The sequence below is a fragment of the Stylophora pistillata genome, chromosome 11 (genome assembly GCF_964205215.1).
Source record: "Stylophora pistillata chromosome 11, jaStyPist1.2, whole genome shotgun sequence".
NCBI classification, from domain to species: Eukaryota; Metazoa; Cnidaria; class Anthozoa; order Scleractinia; family Pocilloporidae; genus Stylophora; species Stylophora pistillata.
In genome coordinates this window covers 22186068-22198567 of record NC_142529.1, presented here as the reverse complement: position 1 = coordinate 22198567, position 12500 = coordinate 22186068, and the positions used below count along the sequence as shown (strand labels likewise).

The window sequence follows — 12500 nt, the reverse complement described above, 5'->3', positions numbered from 1 at the left end:
ATACCCCTGTTCGAGGGACCCTTTTTGCATTCATAAGGGCGTACAGTGATTCGAAGTTCCATTGTAGTTGTTATCTTCATTTAAAGGAAACCTCTATTCAGGGGACACTTTTCATATTGACGAGGGTGTCCCCTGATTGGAGGTCCCATTGTATCTGTCACTATCATTCAAGGGACATCTCTCTGTAGGTGACATTCTCTTATTCAAAAGATGTCCTCTGGATCGCTACGTTTGACAAGTGAGTCGTGTGTCAACTGTAACAATTCCATGATGACAGGGAGAGGTAATCCTAACCCTTTCACTCCATTGATCTTTTTAGTATTTCTCCTTACCATCTGCTATGCAATTATTATGATGCAAGTTTGGAGAACTTGGTATTGAATCAACTAATAATCCAATAATTGATAGGACTATTTTTCTTTATTCTCATCTCTTGTCTGTTTGACATTGTATTGCGATTGTAAGGAGAAAATCTGTCTTGATCACTCATGGGAGTTAAGGGAAAAAAAAAAAAAAACTACAACTAAACAAAAAAAATTTATCGCTACTCCCCCAACGTGGCTTAATTGTCGTGCTAGTGTGCGAGATATTATTTTTCCACCTGAAAACTGGCAGCGACTGGGGTAAGGCTCCGCGCCTCCTGGGAACTGTGAAGACGAAGGAAAAGAAACCAGAGCTTACACATACACAATGTGGTCAGCACTGTAAGTAAAACTGAACGAATAATTACTTAAAAAGAACGCAGTCAAATTTCTTTGATAAGCACTGTGGCATAGCTTATAAAGTAACATGGCTTGAAAATGTTATCGGTTTCCTTAATGTTAATTGTGCCGCTTGAGAATAATATTTGGAAAAAATAGCTGTTTACGTTTAAATCATCCTGAACTGCGAAACTATGCCCCTGCCAAACATGAAAAAAATCGCTATCCCATAGTTGGAAAGTCGATGTTTTTAAGTTACATGTACATGGATGTCATTATGCATTAAGGTTCAATATACTTCTGTACAGTAATGCATTAATTAGACCAAGACAATTAGTGCTCTACACAACTGCTTTTAATTATTGGAATATGATGAACTTAATTATATACTTAACAATTATTCCATGGGCCCGCGTTGGATATGAGATGATAGATAGCCAACAAGGCGTGTAGCACCAAGTTGGCTTTAATCCTCTCGTATCCAACAAGCACGAGTGGAATACTTGTTTTATTAAAAAAAAAAAACAAAAAAAAAGCCCCCAAGATATTAGACAAATCTTTTCGACTTTATTTTGTAAGAAGAAACCAGATGTTACAAAGTACAGATATTAGATTATAATATATTGGCTTATACACCATAATGGCTAAGCCAATAAAAAGTCTTGAATTGCATTATCCAATGATCCAGTTTTTAATAAATCGTTTTATTAAAAACTGGATCATTGGATAATGCAATTCAAGGCTTTTTATTGGCTTTGCCATTATGGTATATGAGCCAATATACCATAATCTAATATCTGTACATTGTAACATCCGGTTTCTTCTTAGAAAATAAAGTCGAGAAGATTTGTCTAATATCTTGGGGGCGTTTTTTTAATAAAATAATTATTCAACTCGCGCTTGTTGGATATGAGATGATTATAGCCAACTCGGCGCTACGCGCCTCGTTGGCTATCTATCATCTCATATCCAACGTGCGCTCGTGGAATAATTGTTAAATATATGGACAATCACATGACTGCAGTCAAAGGTGTGCTAACCAATAGAATACAAATTATCTAATAGCTGTGGCATTTATCCAAATAGAAAAAAAAAGGCTACAGATGTCATTCTTATTTTGCAGGTGGTAATCAATGCAATTAAACAATGAATGGAAAAAAAAAAACAGAGAATTTGTTTGAAATCATCACTTACAAATCATATCCCTCAACTGTGTTTTTGGCCATGTCTCTCAAGTAGTTGATATCATGTTGGTATCGCACCACTAAGGAAGACCCCTTAGGGTTTCCAATGCCTAAAATGAAAAAAGAAAAAAGAAAACTGTAATTTGACAACAAAGTTCTTCCAGTGACACATCAACTTCTTACTCGGGGCTTTAGACATTTTTTTTCTAGATAAAAAAGATGCAAAAGAAGTCACAAGGTTCCTTTTCCTGAGGGGGGTTTTAGGATGTGCTCCCCTATACATACAATCATACATACATACATACATACATACATACGTACATAGGTACGTACGTACATACGTACGTACGTACGCACATACATACATACACACATACATACATACATCCCCATAGGGGCTTTTCAGGGCCAACACCCGCCCATCCCACCCAGGGGAGGACATCCACCACACAGTAATCCTGTGCGTGGGAAATTAACGTTTTCTACCCCTAACCCTGCAGGAGACGGGACCTACAGTTTATTCATCCCTATCTGAGAAGACTAGAATATCTATCCATTTCTTGATTATAGAAAGGTAGCAAATTCTCCTCACTTATTTTAGACCATGAGTATTAGTCCAGCTAGTTATACTAGCAGTACAAAGTGGGGCAAAACTGCCAGGTTCTTCCATTGTAGACAGTTACCTTGTAACAGCCTTTCAAGATCTTCAATCTCTTGTCTAATAATTTCAGCTCTCTGCATTCCCTCAAAAATGCTAAAATAACAAATGAAAAGAAGCTTAAAGTGAGGCAATGAAAGAAGGCAAAATCAACTGTAAATTTTATCTCACCATGAAATCTCCAGTGTATTCCAAAATGGATGCTACATACATTAATATCAACCCTGAACTACCATGAGTGATCAAGACCGATCTTCTTACCATATCAATACAATATCAAGCAGACAAGTCACGAGAAGAAAGAAAATATCAATTAGGAAATAGCTAGTTGATCCAATAGTAAATTCTCAGAACTTACATCATAAGAATTGTATAACAGACAGTAAAGAGAGTTACTACATGGATCTTGAGAGTGATGGGGTTAATGTGAAAAATCATGTTATTTATCCATGTACTTACTCATGTGATGAGAGACTTGGCTCTGTTTTCGCAATGTCACTTCTTAAAAAAAAAAAAAAAAAATCTTATGTTACTTAAAAAGTCAAGAAAAAACTGTTACCAGACACTTGCCTATGTTGAAAGGTCTACAAACTCCTTTAAAGTGCACCTACACCCAAAAAATTTTTTTCGCTTAACGAAGTAAGCTTATTTTTTTGAGTATTTCTGCGCAAAAATTTTTTTATTTGCTCAAATCTTCAATTTTCTATGCCCAGTCGAAATACGGAAAATCGGCTGCCATCTTGCCCCACGACCGAGTTTAAAGAAGAATGGCTCTAGCGGGTAATGTGACGTCAAATCGAGAACACGAAAGTCTGCATCTCTCACATTTTCACTTGTTTGGGAAGATTGTCGTCGATATTGTCCGAAATATGCCGACTAGGTGTGTTGTATGAAGAATGTATAAAGCGTGATACCCTCTTGCAAATTTCGCACGTTGCTACATCCTTCTACAACACACTTAGTCGGCATATTTTCGGACAATTATCGACTACAACCTTCCCAAACAAGTGAAAATGTGTGAAATGCAGATTTTCGTGTTCTCGATTTGACGTCACATTACCCACTAGAGCCATTCCTCTTTAAACTCGGTCGTGGGGCAAGATGGCGGCCGATTTTCCGTATTTTGACTGGGCATAGAAAATTGAAGATCTGAGCAAATAAAAAAATTTTTGCGCAGAAATACTCAAAAAAATACGCTTACTTTGTTAAGCGAAAAAAATTTTTTGGGTGTAGGTGCACTTTAACTACTGGTATACCACAGAAAACCATCTATTCAAATGTTTCTGACGGTCTCCATGGCCGCAAACTATAGTTAAAAATCCTGTTTATGATCATTTCTCATAAGCAAACATGTTTCAAATGTACCTGGCCTATGATTGGCTTTATTCAAAAGTGTGCAGGGGATTTAGACTGGCAAGCACAGATAAGTTTGCTCCCCCTAGGGTGTGTTGTTCACCTTCTTATAGAGAGTTCAGGTGGGGGACACAGTGGCCTTTTAGCCAGTGCACTAAATTCTGGGTCAAGAGCTCCGTGTTTGGGACCTGACTGGGCCATTGCAATGTGTTCTTAGGTAAAACACTTAATTTTCACAGTGTCTCTCTACCCAGGAGTGTTAATGGGTTTGGGTGAACTGACAGGGATGGGTAATGAAATGCGACGGTTAACCTTGCAATGGACTAATGAATAAAGGCTGAAAGTTTCTAAAGAAACTGTGGTGCTGCGTCGGTGGGGGTAACAAGGTAATTTGGTTATATCAACTAAGTTGAAATTGTAAATTGGCCACCGCAACGAGTTAAACGACTGACATCCTATCCAGGGGGAAGTACAGTCATACTTCTAGTTGCTTTATGCTTTGAAAACCTGGATAAGATCCAGCTGAAGGGGCCATTTGGCTCAAGTGCAAACTTTACCATAGAGCAGGTTAAAATCTATTTCATCAGTTGCATGAAAAGAGCTTCACTTAAAAACTCTACTAAACCTGAATTATAATTGACATTTGTTAAATTAATTCTATAAGATAAACAAAAACAGTGGACCTGTGCTTGCATCTTCTGTCCTCCTCCTGAGAAAAGAAATTCAACAAAATAATGAAAAACTAGTTTGCAACAACAGAGAGATTTAACATATTTCTCAGCACTTCCTCTAAAGAACCCCTAAGAGCAACTTGTTTTGTCAAGTTGAGACAACATTTTACCATTGAAGACTTGAGGTTCTAGCTAATAACCTGATTGCTACATGTACAAGTACAAGAGTGATACACAAAAATGAATTGATAAGCTGTATGTACAAGTAAAGACAAGAGATGTACACGAAACTATTTCAACTTAATTATTGTGCAAATTCCAAGTTCGTGGCATGTCATTAAGAGAGTTCTATGCACGAAGTATTTTAATCCTGTGGAGTATTTACAGTTTACTGTATATGACTACCAGCATCTAATTTCTCCTTACAATATCACCCCTGAATCACACATTAAGTTCACGAGAATATAGGAATTAACCTCCAACTAAAGAAGCTTTTGATTGTTAAACAAATTCTCCTTGTCAGCACCTCAGGAAATGTATAGAGAGCCGTATGGAGAATATGCATACTGATGTAAGGGTGAAGAGGGTTAATAAAAATGCTTTTCAAACATTGAAATAAATGTTGTGTGCAGCTCAGTGATTGTGCATCTTACCAGTTGTCAAAAGACAAGGCATGTGATCAGAAGTTTAAAATAATAATCATTATTTTCTGTGTAACAAAGATGCATGTCAAAAAACATTTTTCATCATACCTCAACAAATGACTGGAATCTTGGTTTTGGGGGCTTGTATTTCTATAAACAATAAAAGGAATTTAATAAAAGCACTGACAGGATTTCTACAGCTACCAACACCTACATTACAAATGACTTACTCAGAACATTACTACGGTAAGCCAAGCAATCCAGAACAACCTACATGTACAATTAAACACTGCTAATGGAATAAAAGTGATCAATCACAACTGACTTGTAATTTAATAGCCAGTCTTAGAGTGGAAAAACATGACAGCAAAATTGAGCAATCAGTTTTCATGAACCCTGGTTTCTGTGGCATGAAACGATGACGAGTATTCTACCTCCTCCTAGATGGGATGCTAATCTATCCCCAGCACCCCCTCCCACCATGAGTGACCAAGACAGATTTTCTCCCTACAACAGCAATACAATGTCAAACAGACTAGTGACAAGAATAAAGAAAAATATCAAATAACGGCTGAACACAGTTTTTGATACCTTTGTATCTTTCACCATTTTCTCTAAAACCCTCGATCTCTCGATCGCCAAAACTGGCAGCAAGTTAACAATACAAACTTTGTTTTTTGAAAGTTAAGATACGCACATTGCCTTTGTTCAACATGTTAAATTGGATTCCCTTCTATCAAGAGGCGTATGTCAACAGATGCACATTAATTCTCTAGAGAATGCTCCATAAAATACCTGAAATCTCTGCCTCAACTGAATTCTGATGTTCACTCCAGAAATACCCGTTAAAGCAATCTAAACCTATGCTGCCCCAAATATAGCAACCCTACCGAAGGGGGACGAATGTTCACAGTTAGATCCATCAAAGACTGGAATAATTTAGAGAAAACCCTCAGAAACTCTAAAGACACAAAAAAGTTTAAAAAAGAGACTAATAAACACTCTCTTAAAAAGCCAGATAGAAACTAACAATTTCAGTGCGCCATTTTAGATTCTTTGTTAATTCATGATTTTCTGTAATCGAATAACACTTAATAGTATTGTATATATAGGTACAGAGGTAGAGGGCCACAGGATCATGAGTTTAACTACTATCGCGTCCTACCCTCTTGAAATAAAGTCTATTGTATTGTATTGTATTGTAAGCTGACGTATGTGCCATTGCCATGGTGACATCAATAGATATAAACAGGCCTTAAAAACTGGTTTGTTTATTTGTAGAAAATTTAGTCATTAGATTTTCCTTATAATTTCCATGCAACAAGCTTGTAACAATACTCACCAGTTAACACCACTTTGCTAACAATTTAACAGAGATCTTTAGTTATCCCTTGTTGAAGGTTCACTCGATTATCTAGAATATCCTTTGTTAAATATCAATTTTTTTCAATACTCCAGTTACTTATTTCCTAAAGTATTATCATGACAAATTTCATGAAATTCTAATGAGTGGTTCTCAAGAAATAGGCATATTTCCAAGAAAGCAATTTACCATTCAATCGCAATTTTATACTTACTAAATATGTGCTGCATTTAACTGGGTTCTTTCGGTAACAATGAAAAAGCTGAGAATTGTTGGGTTCTTTGCACCATTAACTTTTCTAACATGTCTTTGTAATAAAAAATTAAAGCCCTCAATACACTGCACCAACTATGGAGAAAAATAGCACAGATAGTGCGGATACATGATTGTTGAGTAAATAAAATGACCACTCTATTGATGGCATGTTTGTTTTTTTGTAATCCTTGTGTGCGCGCTGAATTGCATCAGAAAAAGCGAGTGTGAAAACTGTGTTTAGCCACCTTAAGCCACCATGTCTCCTACAACATCAACCCCCTACACATGTACCGTACCTTAACTTGCGGTAGTGGAGTAAAGATCAACAGATCATCAGGCTGCTGAGTAGGTGGTACAGCAGGTAGCTTATCCCACACACACTCCTCTGACTGCATGCATGGCAGGAATACAAAGCTGTGTTTGGGTGTAAGTTGTGTTGGCCTGTCAACAGAACAAGATTAGGCAGATAAGCACTCTTTTATATACACCTTTTCAAACTTTTTTAGTTTTTTGACAAAACACTCATATTTTTCTTTGCCATAAGTATTACACTTTAATTTATAGAGTACAGGGAGGGAAATAGTCAATTCACTTGATATGGAAAACTATTTTTGTTGTAGCTTACTGCCAAATCATTCAGTGAATTTTCCAATGAAAATGGTAAAAGTATATACATTTGTAAAAAACATACCTCTGACCCTGGCCTAAACAAAAATCCTAACCAGTAAACAAGCCTCAGTTGTCAAATTATTGGTAGGTATATAAGGATTCCATACATGGTGGGATTCAAACTCATTTCCAAGGTAAGTTTAAAGTTTTTGAAACTAGCTTGACTTTTAATTTTCTTTGTTCAAGATTGTTTTTTATCTTCAAGATCTGAAACAATTAGGGGAAAATTTAATTCCATCTAAACTTTTGCAACAAGAAAAAAATTGGAGTCTCAATGAACACACTGTACATGGACATGTATCTTGGATTGACAACAAAGCTCAGAATGGGTGATCACAGGAAACCACATATTTTGAAGAGAAAACAAAACAATATGTGCACTCACCAGTTATTTGGCACATCTTCTGTCAGCCACTCTTGTAGAATTGTAATGTTCTTGGGCATACACCTGTACACATTATTTAAAGGACAAAACACTTACTGTCAGCAATAATTCTGCTCTTAACGCTTCGACTCCTTGGAGTAACTGGCATCTAATTTCCCCTCACAATATCTTCCCTGAATTCCATTTACATTTTTACATTTATATACCGCAGACTTCTACGTGGATATATTCAGTCGCGCTTAACAGTATCGTAAGGTTGAGATTGGACGTCAGCATTTCTATCAGGCGCCTCTGGAAGCCGTTTCAGTCCATGTAGCGATCTCACCTTCCCACCCATCCCACCCCAGGGAGGACATCCACTACACAGTAATCTTGTGCATGGGAAATTTACATCTCCTACTCCCAACCGTGCAGGAGACGGGACCTACAGTTTTACGTCTTATCCGAGAAGATGAAGCAATGTGAGTGAAGCATCTTGCTTAAGGACACAACATCATGCCCCAGCCAGGACTTGAACCCAGGCCAACTGACCCAGAGTCCAGCACACTGACCACTGGACTACAGACACCTCACAATAATAAAGATTTAGTCACAGGAATAAAGGACATGATCACCAACTAAAGAGGCTCTGGATTGTCAAACAAATTCTCCTTGTCAACACCTTAGGAAATGTATAAAGAACAGCATGGAGAATATGGATACTGATGTTAAAATGTGAAGGGTTGAGGAAATCTCCAGTTTACGAGGTGTTAAGCTACATTTACTGCAAACTTAGAATTCTCTTAACAAGTGAAAATTTAATGGCCTACACTATTTCAATTTTAAACAATTTGTGTAACCTCACCTGTCTTTGTACACTGAGGGGACAGCATCAGAATCACGGCTCAGTTCCTCTTTCATTTGAACTGTGCCACTGTCAGATTCTTTGTTCTCTAAGGGAGCTGGTCTGTTCAGTGCAGCATGTCCAGAAAATGGCCTCCATGGAAGGCGTGATCTCTGCCTTACATTTGTCTTCTCACCAACTCTCTCTGTAGTTATTTCAGCCTTGGCACTGAGTGGACAAGGTTTTATTCCAGCCTGAGGTGGTGGCCCTCTGGAACTGGCAGTGAAAACACCATGCTGGGCTGCAGTGGGTGGTCTTTGGATGCTCACTTGCATTAAATTTAAATACAAAAACAACAGTAAAATCTCACATCAGTTTTTATCGATGTATAAGATATTCCATCCCTAAACCACAGTGTTTACCTTACAAGACTTCTTTAAAACAACAAAATGACTACAAAAACAATAAATATTGACAACAATATCAACAACATTTATATATATCTTTGCAATTAAAAAGGTACCACCAAGAAACAAATTGATCCACTCTGCTATACTGTTATCTTCACGTACATAAATCCTTTACGCCCTTACATCAGTGTGCATATTCTCCATTCTGTTTTTTAAAGAGTCCGATGCATGGTACACGTAATAATAGCATCGGTGAATCTTGTTAGGAGTCTAGAGCTACTTTACTTGCTGATCATTTCCGTTATTCTCGTAAACCTTATGTTTTAATCAGCTTTGTTAGTTTAAGGAGAGATTTGCTGCTTGTCGTTCTTAGGAATTCATGGGTTAACCAACTAAAGTCCGATTAAAATACCTTTCGAGTTGTATAGACCTCTAGCGATCTCATAAGCTTCAGAATCCATACTTCAGTCGCTACATTGTAGCTTTGACTTCGTTACAACCAAATCATCCACATTACAGCGCTTGAACATTCTGTTCGAACCATCAACCCTCAGTTCTGATAACAATTATAATTTCACGTTACACTGCAGACATCAAGCGTCCGCCATGTTGTATTTCAGCGACTTGAAAGACCCCGGGAATAAAGGCTTCAGTTGGTTGATGGTGTAAGCACTCTCCATGTGTATCGTTGAGGACGTTCAGGCTGAAAATCGTCTTTTTATCCCATCCCCCTTGAAAAAATCCATGTCTCGGAGCATTGTTGCAAAGGACGCAGTTAGCTTGCACACAGGCTCTATTGGCACTGTACTGTGACACGATCGGTGAATCCCGCACGTTGGGAGAACTACGTAACTCACGCGTGCTGCTCAAGCCAGGATGCTAGCAAGAGCCCCTTTGCGTGCGAAGGATGCATGTTTGGAGAGAAATGGCGAAATGTTGAATGCAAAATGTCTTGAAATCAAAATATTTGCTAAAACTACCTCATGTAACTCTAGTAAGGTAAAACTCAAAACCGTGTACAAACTGAATTGTAACTTTACCAGCAGAAAGTTAATGGTAATTACTTCAAGAAGATGAAATATATCTATTCTAAAGCTGAGCCGGATTTCTTTTGTCTTTTGTACCCAGAACCCGATGCGAGCACCCAAACTGGGAGGATACTTAATTTTTATCAACTGTGTTGACTGTAAATTGGCCACTGTATATAGTCTGTATATAGTTTGTACAACTGATTTTTTGAGAGTTAGCCCTTCGTCAGAGCGTTAGCTCTCAGTCGTCGTTAGCTCTTCATCTTTCGCTCTGGAGAAGGTTTAACGGTCGAAACGTAGCTTCTAAAACTCTTTACGATGGCCAATTTACATTAACAGCTCGGTTGATGGAGAGCGGGTGGAAACTTCGGAATTGATGTTTCCATTCGCCTATGTCGTTCTCTTTACAGAACAATGAACTTAAATTAATCGTAAAATTAGTCATTCGAAAGTTTACCAAAACGTATTGTTGGAAAGAAACAGCTGTCTTGCCGGCGAGTTGTAAAAGAGTTTTAACAATGTTTGCTATCTTCTCAATTTGCTGTTTCCTGTCCCTATTGTTTTGTATCAATCTTTTTGTTCTGGATAACTATCTTAAAATATATTGTGCATGTCAAAACGATTGCGACCACTATCTTTTCAATTTTGCTGTCCCTTTCAGGGCCCTTCTGGAAAGTTCTAATTCTAGTCGTTTGTAAAGTTAGTTTTCCCTTTGAGTCAAATGTGTTTGCTACCTCACTTATTTGCTAGTGTCCGTAACTGTCCAAGTTCTCTTTTTTATCTCTCCGTTCTGTATTAAGTAGTGTCAATGTTGAATCAAGTACGCGAGTCAGCAACTTATTACCATCCTTGTCACGTTTACGGATACCAACTCTAATCTTTTTTACTTATGTAACTCTTCCGTTTTTAACACAAAGACACTAAGAAACTTTCAATGACTTTCTATTAAATTTGTTAGCTCGTTTTGTTTGATTTCTATTCCGTGACTAGCGAATATCCGCTCGAAGCTAGCTACACAAAGCACTGTTCATTTCTATTTCCCTTACGTCAAAGTGTAAGATCGAAATTCGCGTAGTAACAACTTCATTTCCCAAGATTTTAATCGTACAAAGAATGCAATCTGAGGGAGAAATGTAAATGTCAACAACAACAACAAAAAGCAGCTTCTGAATAATGGAGATCATTATAAATTGATCTCCACGTTCCACTAAATGTAAAGACTGTGGTATTCTTTCGTGGTAACCAACACATACAGATCGTCCGACGGGCTGAATTTCCGCTGAATTTTGACAATTAACAGAGAAGATGGGAAACAAAACGATCACAAATTACCTTTACGAAAATGAGTATAAACGCCCTGATAGATCATAATCCGACAAACTGCGTTCTAAATCTTCCATTCATCTTTGTATCCATATTTAGTAACTCCCTGGTACTAGCTGCCATAGAGTATACACCTTCCCTTCGATCGCCGTCTATCATGTTGCTCCACAACCTGGCTACATCAGATCTTCTGATTGGATTTGCAGTACAACCGCTCTATATCTCTTCAGCATGAGCGAGCTAACCAAACCTAGTTTCCTGTTTCTCTATTTGTTACTTTCTATAGTTTCTTGCATAAGGATTTATCTAATCATTCGTCACCATCGGTTAGAAATTCGCACTCAACAAATTCCCGTAGGGAATTTTACCCGAGATCACCTAATGGGAACACATGGGACAAAAATCGAAGAGCGCCAAAAATACTCTTTATGTATTTTATTGTGATAGTCGTCCGTTACATACCGCTTTTTGTTGCTATGAAAATTTTAACTCTTTACATAAGCCACTGGACAATTGCATGGAGCTTCACTGATACAATGGCATTTCTTAATTCGGCCATCAACCCATTTTTATACTGTTGGCGTGTCCGAGTGCTGCGGACGGCAATCATTAAGATGGCGAAGAGGATTCTGTGTCGACAGACTGAGGAGAGTTCATCAGTTTAATACAACAGATGGGAAGGGTTTCCTCAAAAGAAAAGCCGTAACACCTCTTAAGAAACTTAATTTGCACCATAATTTCACCACCAGCCGACTGCTTATAAAATAAACTGCAACATATCGCTTTGGTAGTTTCAAAATGTTTACATCAAACATCAGAAAGAATGGATGTGCATAGCTGGGTAGGTTAAACACGGATTTAATTCGCTAAAATGTAGATTTGCATTTACAAGTTGAGCTTTGAGTTTTTGGGTTGGGAGAAGAAAATATACATCATGCTAAGGAAAACCTTAAGGGTTCTTACGTCCACAAAAGATTGGATCCCAATAAATTCATCGCGGGTGCCATCCTCCCGTAAAATTGCAGGGAAAAAG

The 12500-nt window shown here is 37.7% G+C and overlaps 1 protein-coding gene across 1 annotated transcript in view; it reads right to left on the bottom strand.

Moving 5' to 3' along the window:
- The window catches only part of LOC148720631 (uncharacterized), a 10783-nt gene extending 1010 nt beyond the window's left edge, over nucleotides 1–9773 (bottom strand). The window contains exons 1-10 of the mRNA XM_088738823.1: nucleotides 9529–9773; nucleotides 8728–9034; nucleotides 7884–7946; nucleotides 7126–7270; nucleotides 5320–5361; nucleotides 4580–4605; nucleotides 3003–3044; nucleotides 2569–2639; nucleotides 1896–1995; nucleotides 602–647 (exon numbers count right to left, since the gene is read on the bottom strand). Of these exons, the coding sequence (XP_088594949.1) occupies nucleotides 602–647; nucleotides 1896–1995; nucleotides 2569–2639; nucleotides 3003–3044; nucleotides 4580–4605; nucleotides 5320–5361; nucleotides 7126–7270; nucleotides 7884–7946; nucleotides 8728–9034; nucleotides 9529–9577 (891 nt within the window). The 5' untranslated portion in view covers nucleotides 9578–9773. The remainder of the gene's footprint in view (nucleotides 1–601; nucleotides 648–1895; nucleotides 1996–2568; nucleotides 2640–3002; nucleotides 3045–4579; nucleotides 4606–5319; nucleotides 5362–7125; nucleotides 7271–7883; nucleotides 7947–8727; nucleotides 9035–9528) is intronic.
- Between the last annotated feature and the right edge of the window lie 2727 nt (nucleotides 9774–12500).